Source organism: Balaenoptera ricei, chromosome 1 (genome assembly GCF_028023285.1).
Source record: "Balaenoptera ricei isolate mBalRic1 chromosome 1, mBalRic1.hap2, whole genome shotgun sequence".
Lineage (NCBI taxonomy): Eukaryota > Metazoa > Chordata > Mammalia > Artiodactyla > Balaenopteridae > Balaenoptera > Balaenoptera ricei.
Genome location: NC_082639.1, coordinates 109,389,172 through 109,413,332, shown reverse-complemented (window position 1 = coordinate 109,413,332; position 24,161 = coordinate 109,389,172). Strand labels below are relative to the sequence as shown.

Here is a 24,161-nt window from a genome sequence, read left to right as displayed (position 1 = left end):
ACTCCATCAGTGATGCTCTTTATACCCTTCCAAAGCATCCACCTCCCCCACATCCCAGACACTTACATGGATGAACTCTGACTCTGGAACTTCATGCTTTTCCAAGAGGGTTGAGCTAACAGGAGGGGGAAAAAAATGGAGGCAGAAAGAAGAATTAGTAAATAAATGAGAAAAGGGACTCTCAGGTCAAATCTCATACTGCTTCTCCATTTCACTGGGAATCAATTTAGGATTCAAAAAGAAGGGGCTAAGAAGCTACTAGATTCCGAAGCACATTGTTTTAATTAACTATTTACTTTCTTGTCTTGACTTCTATAAAATATTTCCTAACACCCTCCTCTACCTTCTTCAATCCCCAGGTGTGGTAGGCACCCAATGAACACTGCAGCCTGATAGTCATGCCATTGTGTAATTTTCTCCTCTTTAGTGTGGGCTGAACTTAGTGACTTTCTTCTAGTGAACAGAATGCACCACAGGAGATGTAAAGTCAATTCTGAGATTAGGCTACAAAAAGACTATAGCTTCCTCTTGGGCACCTGCTCTCTCACTTGTTTGCTCTGAGGAAGCTAGCTGCCATGCAGTGAGCTGCCTTATGGAAAGGACCATGTGACAAGGAACTGAGGGAACTGGCCAACAGCCAACAAAGAACTGAGCCCTTAGCCCAACAGCCTACAAGAAACTGAATCCTGCCAACAACCATATAGATAAGCTTGGAAGCTGATCCTCCCCTGGGCGAGCCTTCAGATGAGACCACACTGCTGGCTAATAGCTTCACTGTAACCTCCTGAGAGACTTTAAGCCAAAGGCACCCAGCTAAGCCACACCCAGATTCTTAAGCTACATTAAATCTGAGATAATAATGTTTGTTGTTTTTAGCTGCTAAAATTTGGGGTAATTTGTCACACAATAGATAATATATATTTTTGTACCTGGAAGTGAAGTGCTGCTGTAATAAACATCTAAAATGTGGAAGTGGCTTTGGAAGAGGGAACTGGGTTTGCGGACAGTTTTAGTGAAAGTTTAAAAGTGCCCTGAATATACTGTAGAATTCTGGACTTTAAGGGGATTGCCAGTAAGGGCTTAAAGTGAAAAAAATCTTATTAAAAATTGAAGGAAAGGGGATCTTTGCAATGTAGTGGAACAACGTTTAGCAACAGTGTCATCTACAGTTACACGAAAAGTAGACTACGTGCCTAATGAACTGGGTGATCTGGCTAGGGAGATTTCTAAACCAAGTGTTGAAGGTGCCACCTGGTTTCTTCTTAATGCTTATAGTTAAAATATGAGAGAAGAAAAATAAATTCAGGGAAGGACTATTAAACAAAAAGAAGCCAAGACTTGATGGTTTTGAAAATTCTGAGCCTCTCCAGATAGCAAATAATGCTAAAATTAAGAAATGGATAAAATCTAAGGCACTGCCAGGAAAATGTGGTCTACAGATGAAGCCAATTGTATGACTGTAAAACATCTGTTAAGAACTCAAAGTACTATTCAGTCATACAAAAAGCGATTCAAAAGATTAAGGGTATGTCTCTCAGATCCTCTCAACTTAACAGGATCTCTAAGAAGCATAGAGCTTATCAAGAAGGTATTTGTGGAGTGGCTTCTGTCTAATAGCGTGAATCCCAATGAGATTCATAGGAGGCCCACAAAATCTTTGAGGGTATTAGAGCAGCAGAAACATTGTCCTGCTTGGGCTAAAAGGGACAGAAATAGTACACAATGAAAAGAGACCACTGGATCCCCAAAATTCTGGCAAGAAGCAGGCCGAGAAAATTACTCAGCTGCAAACACATTCTAGGTTTCATGAAAAAGGAAGACTCAGAAGGCAAAACCAAGAGTCCAAAAGGTAGAGCCAAGAGCCACGAATTATTCTCATGCTTTGAGACCTGATAAAAGAAACTCCAACATTTGCTGGATTTTACACTAGCTATGGATCAGACTCCTCTGTGCCTCCCGTTCTGCCTTTTTTATACAGGAATGTGTAAAGAGGTTGTCTGTTGTTTGTCTCATCATTGTATGCTGGGTGTGTGGGGAGAAGATAGCCTGTCTCTTTAGTGTCACAGGTCCACAGTGATCGCTGCTTCCTGATACACTCTTAGGTAATTCATTCCTCAAGTGTGGGCTAGATTAAGTGACTAGAATGCAGAATAGGAGATTTGGTTATGAAAGACTGTGGCTTCTGCTTAGGTGCATGTACTGTCACTTGCTCATGCTAAGGGAAGCGAGCTGCCATGTTCTTAGTTGTCCTATGGAGGGGCTCATGTGGCAAAGAACTGAGGGAGGCCCCCAGAAAACAGCCAGCAAGAAACTAAGACCCTCAGTCCAGCAACTCACCAGAAACTGAATCCTGTCAAAAACCACATAAATGAGCTTAGAAGTGAAGCCTCTCAGTTGAGCCTTCAGATGAGCCTATAGCCCTGGACAAAAAGCTTCACTATCATGAAAGACCTTGCGCCAGAGGACCCAGTTAAGCTGCACCCAGATTTCTAACTCACAGAAACTATGACATATGTTTGTTATTTTAAGTCACTAAGTTCTGGGGTAATATATTATGATGTAATAGATGATTAACACACCAAAAACAAAATTAAATCACAATCTTTACACTGGATCCTTTTGAAAGGTTAACTGTTCACTGTCTTCAGTGCCTGGGAATCTTTCCAGCCTTAAATCCTAAGCTAAGAATTCTCACTTAACTCACCAGGAGATGAAGCATTAGTTGGGGTATTTTGATTGAATACCAGAAAAGTCTGTACATAAAGACTTCCCACCACCCCCTAAAAATGCAGAGATATTGATACACTTTTCCAAATCACTAAAGATGAGCTCTTAGGAAGATGAACATGCAAAAATCTAGCGAAGAGCAAAAGACAAACAATAGTCTCTGGAAAAAACAGAATTATGGAGGTTCTCAAGGACCTGAAGAGGGAGAAGAGAAGATTACATGGAGAAAGGGGCCAAGGAACCAACCTTGTAGTTAGCATTTGCAAAGTCTCTCCAACTACAGGTGAGAAATAGGGGTCAGGAATAGTCGAGACCTCACTGATTTTCTCTAAAGGTGGAGTCTGAGGTAAAACATCAGGACGACCGAAGTGGACGCCTGGAAAAAAGAAAGGGGAAGAAAATCAATAAATAAAAAAGAAGAGAAAAGGGGGTGGGGAAAATATAGGAAAAAATATATAGCAACTTGGATTTTCGTGGACAGGAACGGGGAGTAGAGGTCCTAAGCAGACAAGGACTCAGAAGGAAGGGAGGGAGTGCCCCATCACACGGGGACCCCAACCCTGGCGCTGACCTGGCTCCACTTCCGCCTTTGTTGTCACTTGTGCCTTGTGTTCCCCAGAGACCGATGGCTGGTAAGTTACGCAGGAGTTGCCGCTGGGGCCTGCTCGCCGAGAGAAAGATGAGCCAGACCGAAACTTTTTGGAAGGAGAGGGCTTCACTTCAAAAGGGAAAGAGAGAGCCTACTTAGCACCCACCTCAGAAACCGTCACCAAGACATAGATACAACTTGCTAGCGTCCCCAACACAAACCCAAAGTTGTTCCTCTGCAAAGCAGGAAAAGGGGTTAATGTCAACAAAGATGGGCTCTATGAACTACTCTTCAGAGGAGGGGGCATCTCAGTCCACTTCACTTTGGAAAAGAAGCAGAGAACCTAGAGGAAAGGAGACACATATCTCTCCCCTCCTACATACAACCTCAATGGTTTTGCTTCCGCCTGATGACATGTCTCCTATTCTGTAATTCCTTTGTTCTTTAATAGTATCCTTCAGTTAAACCAGACAAAGATGACCCTTTCACTCTATATCCCTGTAGCACTTACACACACAGCACGATGGTGATACTTTACACTTGTTTATATATCACTTTGAAAAGACTTCGAAAGGATTTTTCCATGTTTCTTAAGACTGTTTGGCATGCCTAAGTCCGCTCTGCCTCACCGAGGGACAACTGATGCCTATGATGAGGAGACAGAGATGGGAAGGAGGAGCTGGAATTTGCCAGTGGCAGCAGCGTGAAAGGTTTGGAAAGAAGAACATTGGCACTTCCCAACCAAGAAAGTTGAGGGAAGAGACTAAGAACAACTGCTAAGCAGAAATGAGTAAGTGCTTCTCCAACCTTTTGATCCTAATCTAAGAACTTCCTGGCCTTGGGGATATGGTAATATTCTTGCCTATCTCTGTCCATAAAAGTCCAGCTTTGCCTATCTCAGCCTGTGGCATGGGTCCTACACCCACAACTAAACATTTTTACAACCCCACCATTTTCTCAGAAATGCCCCTCCCCTCAATGACACATGTAGGGATTCCCAGGGGGAAAGCAGCAACTTGGAAACAACTGAGACAGACAAAGTGACCGACATAAGAATGGGCAGCAGCTCTCACGGGATGTGGGTAGAGTAGGAGAAGCCTCTGGCTTTGGCAATTCCCTGACAGAGGTGTCCTGCCCCCCATCTCTTGAAGTAAGGGAGCCATTGGAGGGTCATCTGGCAGAAGCCACTTACAGGGGATCTTCTTGAACACTGTAGTGCACATGAAGCGCTGGAACCGTTCGGCATAGAAGCTTGGGCGATGCACTGATACGGTGTCCTGCAGAGCAAAAGAGATAGCTGCAGGGTTAGAGAGCAGGAGGCCCAGCAAGAGGATCTCTAGTCCAAGGGCCGTTTTTCCCTAGGCTGAGACCCTAGCAGAAGGGTAGAACCCACAAATGAAATAAGGTAAGAGGAAACTGAGGGGGCAAATCAGAAGTGAGAGAGGCAGAAAGAGGAGAGCCTCTAGCTGACTGCTACTCACCCCATCATGTACCAGAGCTTTCCAAGAGTGCTCCAACTTCTTAACAAACCTGCCAAGAAAAATGTATATCATGCATTCACATTAAATGAATGACCTTATAGTTTTCTACTTTACAGAGTTAAAAGAACAATCACGGGAGCAAAGAGAGAGACCGGGAAAGCACCCCCACTATTATGCTGGCTTTCCAAAGAACAGACAGGGTAGTGCTTATTCCACATGGAGATCGAAGCTGTTTCTAGATAAGTCGATTATTGCCCCCCTCAGAAAGGGGTAGTCAATATGTCCCGGCAAGTCAGGGACAAGAATATTTATTGTAAAAGGGGAGCTGGAGAGACAGATGGGCAAACCTGGAAGGGGGCCAAGTACTGTCCAGTCCTCATTAGTACCTGAAACCTTACAGGAGCAAAACTGGGGTCTAACATGTCCAGCTCTTCCTTCACTACCACTCCACTGCCTGAATTCCACAGGCTAATACTTTTCACAGAACACAGTGATCCTCTTGTTTTTCCTCCATGGAAAGGAGGGATGTGTTTCCAGCTGTATCCTAATGTAGAGTATGACTCATCTCACAGGTTTTCCACAAAAAGCCAGAGAGATGGCGTTTCTACCCTGGTGCTTCTAAGGACTGACTCAGCTTTCCACAGAGGTGTATGCTATGTTTGGGGAGATGGTGGGATAAGGAAGCCAACAGACAGGCATAATCAGGAAATAAAAAACCATCTGAAACCCAATGAGGCAAGCAGCCAGACTGCAACTTACTCTTCTTGCTTCAGGAAGAATTTGGTGACACCCATCTAAAAGAGCAATGTGAGTAAATCTACATCCACTCTGCCCCTAGGATCTATATGCTCCTCACCTGTAAGACTGCAGAATGTCAATGATCCCAATATAAAGCAGCAGCCTTTCCCCTTTACTATTCCGGGCCGGGATGCCACCCATACTGGGGAAGACAAGAAGGAAAGAGTAAGAAAATCTTTTGTCTAGCCGGCAGAGGTTTCTGCTAACCTCAAATCAGATCAGGACATGTAACTGAGACCTAAGCATAGTTAGAAGTCTCATCTTCCATAAACTGGGGAAGAGTGAGAGACTTCGCCCAGCCCCACCCACTTTGGCTTATGTATTATAACCTCTTTCTCTCCAAATCTCACCTGCCTGCTTCTCCCACCCCAAATTCACGGGAGAATCTAAAAATCACCCCTACTCAGCAATTTTAGGAATACTCTCCCAATTAACTCTAAACTTCCTTAGTACTCTACTCTTTTTTTTTTTTTTTGGCTGCGCTGCAAGGCTTGTGGGATCTTAGTTCCCTGATCAGGGATCGAACTGGGGCTCTCAGCAGTGAAAGCATGGAGTCCTAACCACTGGACCGCCCGGGAATTCCTCCCCAGTACTTTCATATTTTAATTTATGCCCACTGAGACACTCTTCTGGAGAGTCATGGTAAAGAATACTTTAAAATGAAACCACTTAAAAGACATTTGATACTTTAGTAACTACACTTCCTTGATCCATGATGGTAACAAAGACACCTTCCATAAAGAAGTCTATAATAAATTGTTTTTGATGAAGTTCTAATATAATTTGCAGGCGTGCATCTAAGACTCTGAGTGAACATTTTTTTAAAAGTCTTGGACTTCCCTGGTGGCGCAGTAGTTAAGAAACTGCCTGCCAATGCAGGGAACACGGGTTCGATCCCTAGTCTGGGAAGATCCCACATGCTGCGAAGCAACTAAGCCCATGTGCCACAACTACTGAGTCTACACTCTAGAGGCCATGAGCCACAACTACTGAGCCCACGTGCCACAACTACTGAAGCCCATGCGCTCTAGGGGCCCACATGCTGCAACTACTGAGCCTACATGCTGCAACTGCCGAAGCTCACACGCCTAGAGCCGGTGCTCCGCAACAAGAGAAGCCACCGCAATGAGAAGCCCGTGCACCACAACGAAGAGTAGCTCCCATTCGCCGCAACTAGAGAAAGCCCGTGCACAGCAACGAAGACCAAATGCAGCCAAAAGTAAATTAAAAAAAAAAAAAAAAAAGGTCTCAGGACTTCCCTGGTGGTGCAGTGGTTAAGAATCTGCCTTCCAATGCAGAGGACATGGGTTCGACCCCTGGTCAGGGAACTAGATCCCACATGCATGCCTCAACTAAGAGTTTGCATGGCACAACTAAGGAGCCCACCAGCCGCAACTAAGGAGCACACATGCCGCAACTAAAGGAGCCAGTGAACCGCAACTAAGGAGCCAGCAAGCCGCAACTAAGGAGCCTGCCTGCCACAACTGAGACTCAGTGCAACCAAAAATAAAAAATAAATAAAATAAAAATAAAATAACAACAACAAAAAGAAATATGTTTGTTTAAAACTAAATAAGTAAATAAATAAATAAAATTCAAAAAAAAAGAAGTCTCTTAATTTTGAATAGTTCTCCTTCCCAGATGTACAAATCCCAAATTTAAGACATCTTCCTTTCCTTTTACATTCTTAGGAAAGCTCATCCTATAGTTCTGTAAGCATTAATGCTATTGACTTAACTGCTGAATAAAGGCTACTCCTTCTCAGAAGCTGCGTCCCTCCCTCAAGAAAAAGTGCTCTGAGCCTATACACTCCTTCGCAGCGCTCGAGTCCACTCACTGGTCATCAGTCTCCATGGTGCCACCTCGTCGAGCCTCGCCCTGGATAGATTCCATGGCTGTGGAATAGAGAGCCTTTTGGGGGGCTGGTCTACGAGTGTCAGTTGAATATTGTGCTTCATTGCCTAAAGGCTCTCGTTGTGCATGATCTATGTTATGGATTGACACCAGGAGGCTATAGTCCATTATCTTGAAGCTCTGCAGCACCTAATGGAAGGAAAAAACATGATCTGAGCCTTGGGAGGTACGAGAATCTTTTTTCAGGACCTCACAGCTTTCCTGATCTAATTGTTCTTGATAGTGAACCTCCAGAGCTAACCACAGGATTATCCTTTGCTCCTCCTACTCCTTGGAGAACAGTACATTGACCTCCTCTGGTCACCCTTCACTGATATCCCTTCAGCTTTCCTTCACCAGAGTACATACAAATTAGGCCACGGCCTAGCCCACAAGATCCTCTTTGTTTGTTCTTTCCTTGTATCTCTTCATGAAAAGAACATTATATTCTCAATGAAAGAAGAAACACATATCTGAGCTCTAAAAAATCCACAAGGAGGGTCTGGTAAAAGTAAACTTTGTGACAGAGCAGATCTGTGGCAGGTCCTTATATGGCTAGCTTCACTTCAGTTCATTATTTGCTGAATCCCTACCATCTGTAGGCACTGTGCCTGCTTATGTGGATACAAAGATACGTAAGAGAGCTTCTGTCCTCATGGATATTATAATTTAGAAAGGGAAACTAATGTAAAAATAAATACAATACAGTCTACTATGTGTAACAATGGAAGTGCATACATGATTGAGGAATACTACAGAGACGTACATAAATAGGTTTATGAGGGATCGATTAGAGAGAAAATACGTGCAAGTAAATAAAGGAAGGAAAGAAGAATGCCAAGGCCTGGAAGCATGAAACAGCAGGCTACGTGCAGGGAGGTATAATCTGGTGTTGCTAGAACATAAAATGCAAAGGCTAGGTGTTTGGCACATGAGAGAGGATGGTAGGGGCAAGAAATGACAGGCCTGATGTGTCATATTAAGGAGCCTGGATTGTTTCCTACAGTTCTCAACCTTGTATATTTCCACCAGTTCCAGTAGCTCACTTTGGGGGTTTTGGTAGGTGGATAGAGTAAGGGATAAAGAGAGTTCAGGACTGATTCTTATGTGTGGTTTGAAAAACCTCTCTGCTCCACCAAGTCTCCAGTCCTCACAACCAAAAGAGCCAAACTAAAATAGGCATTATCCTGGAAGTAGATGCAGAGTAAGCAAAGAAAGGCAAGGATGGATAACATCATGGACTGAATAGAAGATGACAATCCTACAAAAGCAGCTTGCAAAAAAAAAACAAAAAAACAAAAAAAAAGGTGAAAAAATCAGTAGGGAAAGATGTCACAAAAACCAACAGATGTTGAGAAAGTGGAATCAATCAACTGTCAAACACTGCAGAAAATTCAAGGAAGGACTGAGAAGTACTCTCTATTCGGCATCTAGGTGGTCATTGGAGAGAGCAGTTCAGTTGAAGTGGTGAGGGCAAAAGCCAGGACACAGTGGGTTGAGGCAGGAACAGGAGAAGAGAAAGGGAAAAGAGAAATGGAGGCATCATTAAATGAAGACATTGAAAAACATTCTCCTAATCTTAAAATAAAAAAGAGATAAACTTGTTTGTATATAGATAGAAAACAGTCAGTTGAGGCTGAAGCCAGAGGTGGGAAAGGAAGTAAGTGATGAAGCAGGATCCTAGAGAAACAGGAGGAAATGGATCTAGGTCACAAAGGGACTGACCTGGAATAATCGACCAAGTTGGGAAGAAAATATAGATTAAGGATGGTTAAGTGTAGATCCATTTATAAAGTGATGATGGGGGCAGGACAAAGGGACGGTACAGAATAGAAAGTTGAGGTAGTTTGTTGAGAAACAAGGCTGGGGGGATGAGAGTCAGAAAACTGTTTGAAGAGAGTGCCAATCATGTGCAATCTCTGGGAGGAACAGGAAATGGATTGATGAGGAATACTGAGGGCCCAGGTAGGGCTGGATATCATAAATCTGTAGAGATGCCAGTAAACACAGTTGTGTGATTTTTTTCAGCAGCACTCAGCTTCTAAGTTATAAATTTGGATTTGGCAGACAGGACCAAAAACTGAGCAATGGTGATGCTGGTATGAAAATAAGGAGAATGTATGCTTATGAGGCCCAGGACAGGTAGCAGGTAGAGAAAAAAAAGACAGGGGAGGGGAGTTAGACAAACGGGGAGAAAGTAAAAATGTAAAGGCATAAATGATCTAATATAAAAGTTATTTTAAATGAAGTCTGGCACAGATGGAGCTAAGGAACAGAGTCCCATCTCCCACAGATTAGATGCCTAAGAATGACCAAGCTGTTTTAGAGTCTGAGATTTCTGGTGCCTGAGAGAGAAGGAAATATGACAAACTCACCAAACAGTCGCGCTGCAGGGTCTTGCACAGAGCATTGTACATATCGGCATCCAAAAAGAGACCATCAGGGATGTCTTGTAAGAAGTCCAGGTCTTTAAGGGTGGGGAGAGGCTTGTCTCGCTCTTTTTGGGAAGCCCGCCTTTTGTAGGTTGAGCCCTTGAGGTCATATTTGATATGCATCTTGACTGACCGTGGTAAGAGATTGTTCATCACCACAATTCGAATGTTCTTGCCACCTGCCTGCACACAGTACAGTCCATAGAACTTAGGCAGCAAAGTCCGAGGGTTCTGGTTGAGGTTCTGAGGGCAAGAAAGTAAAAAGAAGTAAAAGAGCAAGTTAGCTGATTTTCAATAAAACTCAAGGGCAAAAGCTGTCACCCCGCTTCCTTTGTCTGTTACATGGGATTCAGATACAATCTGCCCATAAGCCCACATTACATTTGTTTAAAATTTCCCAATGTATCTATCTCAATAATGAGATCACCACCAAGCCAAGTGGCAGGCCTACAATATAGTAAGCAGTCAGGATACTAAACATATGATGAACATGTTCCTTCAGAGAGGTTTAAGAGAAGACAGCACTGAAAAAGACTTAATGCTTAGCCTTCTGTATAGTATATTCTTGTGAGTATGAAAGGAGGCAAAGGAGAGTTCCCTAACTTCTCCAGAACCTCCAAGAGGTATCAGTCAGAGTAAGAAAAAATACAGTATTATCAAGGGAAGTAACCAACCTCATACTCTACTCTAGGAGCTGGACTAAGAATGGAAAGCAGAATCATCATTGAATAAAAACAAAATAAACAAATGGGACCTAATTAAACTTAGAAGCTTTCGCACAGCAAAGGAAACCATCAACAAAATGAAGAGAAAGCCCAAAAAATGGGAGAAAATATTTGCAAATGAAGTGACAGACAAAGTGATTTTTCTCCAAAATATACAAACAGCTCATGCAGCTCAGTAAAAAAAAAAAAAACAACCCAATCAAAAAATGGGTAGAGGGGCTTCCCTGGTGGCGCAGTGGTTGAGAGTCTGCCTGCCAATGCAGGGGACACGGGTTCGAGCCCTGGTCTGGGAAGATCCCACATGCCACGGAGCAACTAGGCCCGTGAGCCACAATTACTGAGCCTGCGCGTCTGGAGCCTGTGCTCCAACAAGAGAGGCCGCGATAATGAGAGGCCCGAGCACCGCGGTGAAGAGTGGCCCCCACTTGCCGCAACTAGAGAAAGCCCTCGCACAGAAACGAAGACCCAACACAGCCATAAATAAATAAATAAACAACAACAAAAAAAAAAAAATTAAAAAAAAAAAAAAAAAAGGACAGATTGAAAAAAAAAAAAAAAAAAACCGCAGCTCCAGCTGGCGATTTAAAAAAAAAAAAAAAAAATGGGTAGAAGATATAGACATTTCTCCAAAGAAGACATACAGATGTCCAAAAAGCACATGAAAAGATGCTCAACATCACTAATTATTAGAGAAATGCAAATCAAAACTACAATGGGGTATCACTGCACACTGGTCAGAATGGCCATCATCAAAAAATCTACAAACAATAAATGCTGGAGAGGGTGTGGAGAAAAGGGAACCCTCCTACACTGTTGGTGGGAATGTAAATTGGTACAGCCACTATGGAGAACAGTATGGAGATTCATTAAAAAACTAAAAATAGAGCTACCATATGATCCAGCAATTCCACTCCTGGGCATATATCCAGAAAAAACCATAATTCGAAAGGATACATGCACTCCAATGTTCTTTGCAGCCCTATTTACAACAGCCAGGACATGGAAGCAACCTAAATGTCCATCAACAGAGGAATGGATAAAGAAGATGTGGTACATATATACAATGGAATATTACTCAGCCATAAAAAAGAATGAAATAATGCCATTTGCAGCGACATGGATGGACCTAGAGATTGTCATACTGAGTGAAAGTAAGTCAGACAGAGAAAAATAAATATCATATGTTATCACTTATATGTGGAATTTAAAAAAATGGTACAAATGAACCTATTTACAAAACAGAAGTTGAGTCACTGATGTAGAAAACAAACTTGTGGTTACCAGGGGGAAAAGGCAGGGGGATAAACTGGGAGACTGGGATTGACATACACACACTATTATACACAGAACGGATAATTAATAAGAACCAACTGAATAGCACAGGGAACTCTATTCAATACTCTGTAATATGGGAATAGAATCTAAAAAAAGTGGATATATGTGTATGTACAACTGACTCACTTTGCTTGCTGTACAGCAGAAACAAAACACTGTAAATCAACTATACTCCAATAAAAAAAAATTTTTTTTTAAATCATCATTGAATCTTGTCGTTGGGTAGCAGGGTCTAAGCTAAAAACACTTAAAATGGGACAGATAAACAAAACCCCCTTTAGCCATAGAGAGACAAAAGAGATGGGAAAAGCACAAAGATGAACTACGTTTCTATGACAGAAGTGCTGACATTGTTTTGTCCCCCTGATGGCAGCCTCCCCAGCTTGTCCTGGAGTGGAGTGGGCAGCTCAGGCAGCCAGTGCTCCTGGTCCTCTCACCATGTAGTATCCTGGAAGCAGCTTCTGCAGAAACTCCGCCTCTTTGTGCTGGACTGTTTTAATGATGAATTCATCATCACTGGACACATAGAAGAGGGAACCACTAGCCCCAGAGTTGCAGAGTTCAATCAGCGGCTCATTGCAGAGGGAGTACTGGGCCCAGAGAAAAGAGAGCAAGAGGTTCAGAGATACAAGGGCATGCCCAACCAGAAATCAACTACAGATGTAATTCTATTCTAAAGGAAAACTAGAGCAAGAGTGTGGAGAGAGGGTCTTCCTTTGGAAGTATCCCTCTGATACTGGAGTCCCACAGTTCTGAAATCTGGAAGCTTACCAAGTAATCATCAGGGCGGATACCAAATAACTCCCGAAAGTAGCGGAAGGCAACAGGTGCATAGGTCTTGAACCGAAAGTCACTGTAGTGATGAGCAGGAGTCAGGTTGCTCCCTTCACTGTGGGGTTAAACAGAAGAAGCCATAACTTACCAGTCCCTGTAATTTAGGGAGTCCACACCCTGGAAAGACACTCAGTCACCCAGAGGCAGGTCAATACACCCCTCCTGAGAGAACCAAAGGGACTGGATGAGTCAGTTACATAATGGGACAAGGCGCAACATGGGGATTAAGACATGGGCACAGGGAATCGTATTACCTCCTCCCGATGCACTAAATTGTTTTTGAGGGCTCAGTCCACAGGCCAGAGGCTCATGGAAACATCCAAAGGAGAGCATGTGCTCTTCAAATTCTCCAGTCCCCATATCACCCTGATTAAAATCAGGTTAAGGATTGGATGCATGCCTAAATTAGACATGAACCCTAAAATGCCCTGATGATGATATAAAAAAGCCACATTTTCTAGGACATTCCCCTGAACATTAACCTCTGTACCTCGGGAAGAAGATACTCTCCACCACATAGAAGTCTTGCATGAGGACATCCCGCTCTGGTTTGGTACTCAGGCTCCCCACAGTGTGAGTAATGCCTAACTGGATGGCACCTTTTAAAGCTGATGAGGTTGTCTGAGAAACAAGAGGAAAGTTTCTAGTATTAAATCTGATCATAGCAATAAAAACTCAGGAGAGAAGAACCAGAAGCAACACCGGAGAGCAAATGCCTTTCTAGTAGTTCAGACTGAACTGGGGCAATCCAGTTTCCCCATCCCCACACTCTACATGGCAGTTAAGCCTGCAAAGATTGGAAGAGCATGAAGATACAGAGTAGCAAAGTGGGGACTCTCTAAACAAGGTGTTCCCTCCTATCCACATCTATATCTGGAAGATACATTGTACTGAGAGAACAATCCTAGGTCTCACTCCAAAGGTTCCTGCCCCCAGAGTATATGGAGTCCTCCAAACATTTTATTCATCTGATACAGAATGTAACTAAAATTAACTGATACTCTGATTCACTGCCTAGCTACTGAAGCTCAGTTCTCTCAGGCAAGGCCTGACTGGCGTTCCAAGGACAACTGAGTGGCAAAAAAAGCTCCTAACTGAAGAAGAAAGCCTGAAAGATTCAAATTATTTCTGAGAGAAGTATTTAGATTTAAAATTACCATACTATGGTCAAAACACAAATATAAGAGCCCCACTCTTACAACCCAGGATTTCAATGTCATGGTAAAATGTCGTATTATCTAGTTCTGTGCTGTCCAATATAGTAGCTACTAGCCACACTCGGCTATTTAATTTTAAGTTAAAGTTAATTTAATTTAAAAATCATTTCTTCAGTCTTACTAGCCACATTCAGGTATGATTAGTGGCTATCACACTGGATAACACAGATATAGCACATTTCAATCACTGTAGAAAGTTCTATTGGACAATTTTGTTCTAATTGATTTCCCTTATCCCCAAACCTCACCAAATATTACTTGTATCAATATTCTACCTAGTCCTCATTGGGCATTAAAGTTATAACTAGGGACTTCCCTGGTGGTCCAGTGGTTAAGAATCCGCCTTCCAATGCAGGGGATGCAGGTTCGATCCCTGGTCGGGGAACTAAGATCCCACATGCCATGGGGCAACTAAGCCCGTGCGCTCTGAAGCCCATGTGCCACAACTAGAGAGAAGCCTGTGAGCCGCAACGAAGTGCCCGCACACCACAACGAAAGATACCGTGTGCCACAGCGAAACCCGACGCAGCCAAATAAATAAATATTTTTAAAAATAAGAATAGGGATTTCCCTGGTGGCACACTGGCTGAGAATCCACCTGCCAATGCAGGGGACACGGGTTTGAGCCCTGGTCCAGGAAGATTCCACGTGCCGTGAAGCAACTAAGCCCATGCACCACAACTACTGAGCCCGCGCACCACAACTACTGAAGCCCACACGCCTCGAGCCTGTGCTCTGCAACAAGAGAAGCCACTGCAGTGAGAAGCCCGCACACTGCAACGAAGAGTAGCCCCTGCTTACCACAGCTAGAGAAAGCCCATGCACAGCAACGAAGACCCAACGCGGCCAAAATAAAGTTTAACACTTTAAAATAAACTTTAAAAAAAATTTAAAAATAAGAATATTTTTAAAAAATAAATAAAATTATAACAAATTTTTTAAGTGCTTGCCTCTCCAATTAGACTAGAAACTCATCTTTCTGTCTCAGTGTTCAGCACATAAAAAGAGCTCAATAAATGTCTGTTTAATTGACATGGGCCTCAGAGCCCATTCCCAGGGAGAGTCAGGTCCCTGACTGAGAATGAGTCAGTCCACCTCTATCACTTCGGACAATGCAATAAAGACAGAGAACAAACACAAGAAAAATTTACATGGGCTAGACAAGGTATAGATGCCAAATAGGAGGTTGAACACTGTACCCCAGGAAACCTAAGCATCTCCAATTAGTCCAGAACTGGGGAATTGGGTCACTCCAGGATGCTTCTCTCCTGTTTTCTCTTCACCAGTTCAATTTTCTCTTCTTGGCTATTACTACTATCTTTCCAATCCATTTGATATCTCTAGCTCAAAATCCGGTGTTCTAGGCCCTATTCACCAACTGAAACTACAATCTTAAAAAAAACAACCCCATGGACTTCCCTGGTGGTCCACTGGGTAAGACTCCATGCTCCCAATGCAGGGGGCCCGGGTTCGATCCCTGGGCGGGGAACTAGATCCCTCATGCATGCCACAACTGAGAGTCCACATGCCGCAACTAAGAGCCTGCATGCCACAACTAAGAGCCAGCATGTCACAATTAAGAGTCCACATGCCACAACTAAGAGTCCACATGCCACAACTAAGAGTCCACATGCCGCAACTAAGAAACCCACAAGCTGCAACTAAAGATCCCACATGCTGCAATGAAGACTCTGCATGCCACAACTAAGACCCAGCACAGACAAAAAAAATAAAACCAAAACAAAATATACACACACACAAAGAAAAATTCTTGACCTGCTGTCTATCTCTGTATCACCAAGCTGAATGGGATCCAGCCTTCACTTTATGTACATCCAGCACAAGAGACATGGTTCCCTAAAGCTAGGTAAGAACGGCCTTGGGGGCTTATTACATGTTTATATCTAACAGGAAAACACAATTTCTTCAGCTCAGTGAAAAAGCATCCAACACCAGATTTGTTCATTAAGAACATTCTCATTTAAACACATATACAGGGACTTCCTTGGTGGCACGGTGGATAAGAATCCGACTGCCAATGTAGGGTACACGGGTTCCATCCCTGGTCCGGGAAGATCCCACATGCCACAGAGCAACTAAGTCTGTATGCCACAACTACTGAGCCCACGTGCCACAACTACTGAAGCCTGCATGCCTAGAGCCCATGCTCCGCAACAAGAGAAGCCACCACAATGAGAAGTCCATGCACCGCAATGAAGAGTAGCCCCCTGCTTGCTGCAACTAGAGAAAGCTGGCGAGCAGCAACAAAGATCCAACTCAGCCAAAAACAAAAACAAAAACAAACAAAACGAAAAACACATATACAGGGCTTCCCTGGTGGCACAGTGGTTAAGAATCTGCCTGCCAATGCAGGGGACACGGGTTAGAGCCCTGGTCCGGGAATATCCCACATACTGCAGAGCAACTAAGCCCGTGCGCCACAACTACTGAGCCTGTGCTCTAGAGCCCATGAGCCACAACTACTGAGCCCGTGCGCCACAACTACTGAAGCCTGCGCGTCTAAAGCCCATGTTCCGCAACAAGAGAAACCACCGCAATAAGAAGCCCGCGCACCGCAACGAAGAGTAGCTCCCACTCGTCACAACTAGAGAAAGCCCGCGCGCAGCAACGAAGAGCCAACGCAGCCAAAGATTAAATAAATAAATAAATAAATTTATAAAACAAAACAAAACCCATATATACAGATGGGAAATTATTGACCCTTTGTGAAGTAAATTCTAAAGTTCAAGTTGCAGGGCTTCCCTAGTGGCACAGTGGTTGGGAATCCGCCTGCCAATGCAGGGGACATGGGTTCGAGCCCTGGTCTGGAAGGATCCCACATGCCGCGGAGCAACTGTGCCCATGTGCCATGGCTACCGAGCCTGCGCTCTGGAGTCGCGAGCTACAGCTACTGAGCCGCGTACCACAACTGCTGGGGCCATGCACCTGGAGCCCATGCTCCACAGCAGGAGAGGCCACCGCAGTGAGAGGCCCACGCGCCGCAGCGAAGAGTGGTCCCCGCTCGCCGTAACTAGGGAAAGCCCGCGCGCAGCAACGAAGACCCAACACAGCCAAAAATAAATAAAAATAAAATAAATAAATTAAATTTATAAAAAATAAATAAATAAAGTTCAAGTTGTATGATGGCTATTGTGCAAAGGTTTAGCGTATGAAGAAATGGGATGGAATGTGGAGAATAATATCAAGGAGACAGAACTATCCCTTCCTGGAGTAAGATGAATGGGTTTCACCCAGACACACCTTTTTATATGTTGTCTCTCCTGAGGAATCAACACCTCGGTGTCCTATTTTCTTCATGGACATGCTAGAGGCATAAGGCACCTAGAATAAGAAGAGTCAAGATTAGTACATGATTCCCACGTAACACACCAAACAGCTATCACGATGGTAAATCAAAAAAAACAAAACATGCAACACACCCTTTTTAGGTTAAGAACATTTTATAAAATCTTCAGAAGATCCCTCCCATGCAAACACACAGCTATAGTGTTGCTCCCCAAAGAACTAAACTGACTAAAAGAACACGAAGAAAACTCCAAAGGACACATATTTCACCTTTGGTTCTCAGAAAGATGACACAGAAAATTAAAATGATTATCATTAAAGAAAAGCAGAAACAGGAGAAGTAAGCAATAGCAGCCCCAGAAAAAATGAAAGACCCTCAGTTTACAAAAGCAAGACAGAAGCAGAGCTCCACAGATCCAGCTTCCTTTCAGAAACTACTACCCCTCTAATATTCAACCCGACCTGAACACTATTTGTTCAAACTGAATTCACCAGCAGAAATGATCTAGCCACTGGCAAATGCAAGTACTGCAAGCCCAAGTATTAAAAGGCTGTGGCAATAAGATGAATCCTCTAAGATAAGGGCCTCAGTGCCTCAAAGAGATTCCTGAGAATGTGGTATGCTTTGTTTTCTACTCGCATACATCACAGCATCTGAAAAAAGGAAGAAGTAAAACCAGTGGAGCAGAGGCTAGAAGGCTATTCTCCACAGCCAAGATGCCAGCACAACAGACATGAAGGTATTCTTCATGATGTCGATACTCAAGTTAACAAGCCAGAAGGCAAAAAGACTACTGAAAATAGCATGCTACCATCTTAAAGCCTGATGATATTTAAGTTCTACTCTTCTTGCTAAGACCCTCAGTGCCAGAAAACCCTCAGTATATAACCTGACAGATCTTGGAAGATGTTCTGAGAAAAAAGCCTAAAATCCTACACCAAAATGGTCCGCACTCTGAGGCCCCGTCACAAAACCCAGGAGAGATGCAAGAAGTAAAAAGAGGAATGGGAAATACTCTGTGGGAAGAAAATTAAGCAAATACAAGATACTCTGCACAAAAGAGAAAAACTTAGAATATCAACAGCTTCAGTACGGTTAAAAGAAGTTCGCCACATTCACTGAAGCTACGCAATCAGGAGGTATTAACAGCAAAACAAGAGAATGAGCTTTAGTGTCAGACTGGCTTTGAATCCTAACCTTATTAATTACAGGACCTTGGGCAAGCTATAGAACCTCTGATCTTCACTTTTTCATCTATAAAACATGGATAACAACAGTACCTACACTCATAGAGGCTCTCTGCAGGATTAAATAAGAATACCTATAAAGAGCATTTAGGTACTTCACTCTTTGGTACATTAAAAAAAAGCTCAGGGGCTTCCCTGGTGGCGCAGTGGTTGGGAGTCCGCCTGCCAACGCAGGGGTCAAGCCCTGGTCCAGGAAGAGATCCTGCGTGCCGTGGAGCAACTGGGCCCGTGCGCCACAACTTCTGAGTCTGCCCTCTGGAGCCCGTGAGCCACAACTGCTGAGCCTGCGTGCTGCAACTGCTGAGGCCCGCGCGCCTGGAGCCCGTGCTCCACGACAGGAGAGGCCACCACATTGAGAAGCCCGCGCACTGCAGCGAGAAGTAGCCCCCACTCACCGCAACCAGAGAGAGCCTGCGTGCAGCAACGAAGACCCAAGAGATCCAAAAATAAATAAATAAAATAAATAAATTTAAAACATTAAAAAAAGAGCTCAGTAAATCTGAGCTATTATTAATATTCATAATAAACTGTGACAAAAGTAGAGTTGTATAATTACTAGCCTACCAAAGAGATGTGAGAACCCTACCTAGATTCCAAGACCCAAGTAGGGGGAAAATAAGGATGTCACAAACAGGTATCCTTCTATTCCAGAATTAAGGTTTTAGAACCATTGTATCAATATAAAACTCACCTCAGATGCCATGGGTCTCTTGATTCCAGATGCTGTGAAAAAAAAATAAACAAACACAACCATAAGTGTATACACACACTCACATGATCTCTATCAAGCACACTGAAACAATCAGGATTTGAGTCACACTAAACCTGACAATGAGCTCCTGCCTCTTGCTCATTGATACCATATCCTTTTGGATAGGGATTTTAAACGTCCCTTCTTTTTCCTCCTCCATACTCACAGAGCCCTTATGCATATTCCGTTCTCATTCTAGTCCTTTTTCTTACACAAGTGTTCATATTTTCTCTAGGAAATATATCTGTTCTTGATACATTTAACCATCAGAGCCAGAGGGTCTCATGTGATACCATGGCTGAAAGAGAAAGGGTGTAAGAGATACCTAAGACTTATTGGACAGCCTGGGCTTGATTAATAATTTTTCCTGTAGAGCTAAAAGGGTAGGTACTCTTAGAGCATATCTATGGTGCTTTATACTTCTACTAATTATTTCAGAAAAAAGGTAAAGAGTTGGTCTATGGAAGCTTTATTTACAGTAGCCAAGATATGGAAGCAACCTTAAGTGTCCATCAACAGATGAATGGATAAAGCAGCTGTGGTGTGTTTGTGTGTGTGTGTGTGTGTGTGTGTATACACATACATATTTATGCAAATGGAATATTACTCAGTCATAGAAAAGAATGAAATTCTGCCATCTGCAACAACGTGGATGTCCCTAGAGGGTATTATGCTTAGTGAAATAAGTCAGAGAAAAACAAATACTCTATGTTATCACTTATATGTGGAATCTAAAAAATAAAACAGATGAATGTATATAACAAAACAGAAACAGACTCACAGATATAGAAAACTAGTGGTTACCAGTGGGGAGGGAAAAGGGGGGAGGGACAAGCTAGGGGTAGGGGATTAAGAGACACAAACTACTGTGTATAAAATAAATAAGCAACAAGGATATATTGTACAGCACAGTGAAATATAGCCATTATTGTGTAATAACTTTAAATGGAGTATCATCTATAAAAATATTGAATAACTACATTGTACATCTAAAACTAATATATTATTATAAATCAACTATTCTTCAATTTTTAAAAAAAGTTGATCTATGGAGATGAGGAGGCTAAGGATGGGAAAATGCAATGTCAAAAAAATGGAAAAGCATAGAGTACAGGCAGAATCTGATTCTACATCCTTCCATCCTCATCTTGATTGCTGCTGTAAAAGCAACAGGAATTTGTTGGTGTGTACTTACTAAATATATAATCAGTGGAGATGTGTAAGGTAAGTGTGTAGTTAAATCTCATAAATATTATGACTTTTATCCATTTAAATGCAGAAGATTTCAAGAATAAGTATGTTTAGAAAGTGACTAAAAGACCATTATCTATAGAAAAATACTCTAAAAGGTTAAATCAATTCTTAAGGGTCTGCGATCCCTATAACTTTCATCCATGATCACATTGGAAACATGGAGACAGAACTTTCTCTCCTTCATATTGAAGAATGTTGGCCTTTTTTCTTCAAAGACTACTGATATATTACTTTGATCTAGTTCTAAAGAATTCAAAATGAATAAAGATTAGCCATATTAAAGAAAATTAAAAAAGAAGAATCCAATTCGGACGAATCCTCAATAATACCTGAGTAGGAAGACCCCAGTTCTGGTCCATATGTAAGGTTTAATGGTAAAACAGCAGCAGAGACAAGATGGGCTTAAACGGCAATCAGGTAAAGCTCTAATTACTATTGTTTAAGACCAACGATCAAGGGCCCTAAGAATTTCAGAATATAGCTGGGCTCAGAGGAGAGATTGTGGTAGACCCTAGTAGTACAAAGGCCACAGACTAAGCATTTCTGGTACCAAAAAGCAGAGCAGCAAATTTCCTTCCCCATAGTGAGTCAGAGTAGCAAAATTATGGGGAACAGATGGTTTTCATTCCTCTTCTCAAAAAAGGAGGTAAGGGAAATGTCATCTAGCTGTTAGGAAGATGTGCTGCATAAAATGGCCCAGAAAATTAGAAAAACAGCAGAGCCCAATAATCTATGCTTTTTGCAGGATGCTTCATCTTCAGTCAGGTCAAGTTCAGGTAGGTGAAAGACCATTTTAGAACTGGGACCCTAAGCTAAAGCTTCCAAGGAACAATAAGCCAGGACGAGTCAGATTTATGATTAAAACTGTTACTGACTTAAAACCTTTTAGACAAGAGCCAACATGCTGAGCTATTTAAAAATCAGAAGACCTGGGTTCAAATCACTGTTACATCAGGTAAACTGTTCTCTATATTTAACTAAAAAAAGAGGAACCATATTAGAAGATTTATGTAAAGATTAGATAAGACAAACTAAATCAGGGACTTCCCTGGTGGTCCAGTGGTTTAAAATCCGTCTTGCAATGCAGGGATGCTGGTTCAATCCCTGGTCAAGGAACTAAGATCCCACATGCCATGGGGCAACTAAGCCCGTGTGCTGCGACTACTGAGCCCCCACGCTCTGGAGCCAGGGTGCCACAACTAGAGAGAAGCCCACGTGCTGCAATGAAAGATCCTGCGTGCTGCAACTAAGACCCACCCAACGCAGCCCAAAAAAAGATAAACTAAATCAAAGTACTTCATGGACTACAACGTGCTATACAAATATGTTGTCATATGTGAATTTTTTTTTTTTTAAAGAAACCACAGACAGTGCAAGACGGTTTCTTTTTTTTTTAATTTTTTTAAAATTTATTTTATTTATTTAGGCTGTGTTGGGTCTTCGTTACTGCATGCAGGCTTTCTCTCGTTGCAGCGAGCAGGGGCTACTCTTTGTCGTGGTGTACATGCTTCTCTTTGTGGTGGCTTCCCGTGTTACGGAGCACAGGCTCTAAGCACGCAGGCTTCAGTAGTTGTGGCACACGGGCTCAGTAGTTGTAGCTTGCGGGCTCTAGAGCGCAGGCTCAGTAGTTGTGGCGCACGGGCTTAGTTGCTCCGCAGCATGTGGGATCTTCCTGGACCAGGGATCGAACACGTGTCCCCTGCACTGGCGGGCAGATTCTTAACCACTGTGCCACCAGGGAAGCCCCATATGTGATTTCTAATGCAAGAGTAAAGCTGGGCCCCCAGGAAGGTTTAATGTTCAATCACCTAGACCTTCATGAAATTCTAATTAGCACCTTAAAGTTCTTGGCTCCTCCCCAAACCCTCAGCCTACGCCTCCCCCCAACATAACCTGTGCAAGTGTACAGGCAACTGTAGAATTAGTAAGTCTCAATAAGGAAATCAGTATGCTTTCAGTTGAGAAGACAACACTGATTCTGGACTCCTTGGTCAGTACCTGGCTTATCCCTTCCTCTTTTACCCCAGAGGAAGGGGTTTGGAGAGAGCTGGCAGAACCAAGAGCCAACATCCAGTCCTAGGCTGACAGTCTCTCCTAGAACATAACCTCTTCTGCATGCAAGGAGTCACCGGACCAAGTTAAACAATGGAGAAAAAAAAGCAGGTAAGTGATTTCAAGGCAGAGAGTAGGTCTGGGGCTTTCTTACTCCCTAAAAAGTTCTACTTTGCTACCTTTCCTAGTTTTATCACACAAACACATAGCTCTAGGGCTGCTACCCTCTTACAAAGTACCCAGAATGAGGGTGGGAGGACTTCACTCTGTGGAATATGGTGCCAATTACTTAGCTATCTGCAACTGCAAAGCTTGGATTAATCCCAAGAACACTATAGCTGAAGCAGTTGGATGGATATTGGGGTCTAAATAATAATAATCAGAACAAGTAACACAGGGAGGAGAATCAGGACCCAAGACTTACTCTCTTCCTTGTCTGAAGTTTTGCCCCTAGGGCACAGGTCAGAGCTCCAACCTCCCAAAGAAGAATGGACAGGAGGGCTTCCCTGGTGGCGCAGTGGTTGAGAATCTGCCTGCTAATGCAGGGGACACGGGTTCGAGCCCTGGTCCGGGAAGATCCCACGTGCCGCGGAGCAACTAGGCCCATGAGCCACAACTACTGAGTCTGTGCATCTGGAGCCTGTGCTCCGCAACAAGAGAGGCCGCGATAGTGAGAGGCCCGTGCACCGCGATGAAGAGTGGCCCCCGCTTGCCGCAACTAGAGAAAGCCCTCGCACAGAAACGAAGACCCAACACAGCCAAATAAATAAATTAATTAATTAATTAATTTAAAAAAAAAAAAAAAAAAAAGAATGGACAGGAATAGAAGAGTATCTAGAGAATTTTATCAATGTTGCTGTAACACCCAGCTTGTTCCAGAAGAAACCCAATGAAGAGCAGAGTGATATTTCAGGGAAGCAGGTACCATCTGCTAAGGCTTGACCATTTGGCCCAAGGCTCTGCCAATGAGAAACTGCCTACTGAGACTGAAGAGTCACCAGCACTGTACCTGTTCATCTCATAATCAAGCTTTCTCTTCAGAAGGAAGAGGAGGAGCAGAAACAGAGGAAGAGGTGGGAGGAGGACAGAGGGGGGAGGAGAAGTGAGGAAAAAAAAGAGAGAAAAGAAAAGAATACCAACTCAGCATGGCAACACCCGGCTTAGCAATGCCATCCAGCCAATGTTTAAGGAAAACGAGAGTCACCCTTATGGATAAGACTAGAATGTTATTCAACAGAAAGTTTGTTTTAGCATCTGTGTGAAAAATGATCTCTGATAAGTATATACTATCATCTTATAATCCCCATATCCACGATCCATATGTATCATCCTCTTTTTGGGTGGGGAAACTGAGAATAGGGCAGAGTTCCAATGTTAAATTTCCTCTTCCTCAGGGAAAAACGTTTCCATAGTTTGTTTCCTTCATGACTATGTAACTCCTACTTATTAACAGGCCCTAGACCAAGAAGCATTCTAAACAACCAGCTAATGTTGCTCTACTGGAAGCAAAAAATAAAGC

At 43.0% G+C, this 24,161-nt stretch overlaps 1 protein-coding gene across 3 annotated transcripts in view; it reads right to left on the bottom strand.

The window, feature by feature from the left end:
• Positions 1-24,161, bottom strand: part of PIP5K1A (phosphatidylinositol-4-phosphate 5-kinase type 1 alpha) — a 37,492-nt gene that overhangs the window by 1,836 nt on the left and 11,495 nt on the right. For 2 of the 3 annotated variants that reach the window (XM_059930947.1, XM_059930957.1), the window contains 13 exons: positions 19,277-19,308; positions 17,293-17,373; positions 13,305-13,435; positions 12,752-12,869; positions 12,418-12,570; positions 9,864-10,163; positions 7,433-7,638; positions 5,654-5,737; positions 4,798-4,846; positions 4,509-4,593; positions 3,299-3,445; positions 2,974-3,103; positions 67-115 (listed from right to left, as the gene is read on the bottom strand). In XM_059930947.1, the coding sequence (XP_059786930.1) occupies positions 67-115; positions 2,974-3,103; positions 3,299-3,445; positions 4,509-4,593; positions 4,798-4,846; positions 5,654-5,737; positions 7,433-7,638; positions 9,864-10,163; positions 12,418-12,570; positions 12,752-12,869; positions 13,305-13,435; positions 17,293-17,373; positions 19,277-19,308 (1,565 nt within the window). The remainder of the gene's footprint in view (positions 1-66; positions 116-2,973; positions 3,104-3,298; positions 3,446-4,508; positions 4,594-4,797; positions 4,847-5,653; positions 5,738-7,432; positions 7,639-9,863; positions 10,164-12,417; positions 12,571-12,751; positions 12,870-13,304; positions 13,436-17,292; positions 17,374-19,276; positions 19,309-24,161) is intronic. The other variant, XM_059930965.1, reaches the window with a different exon arrangement.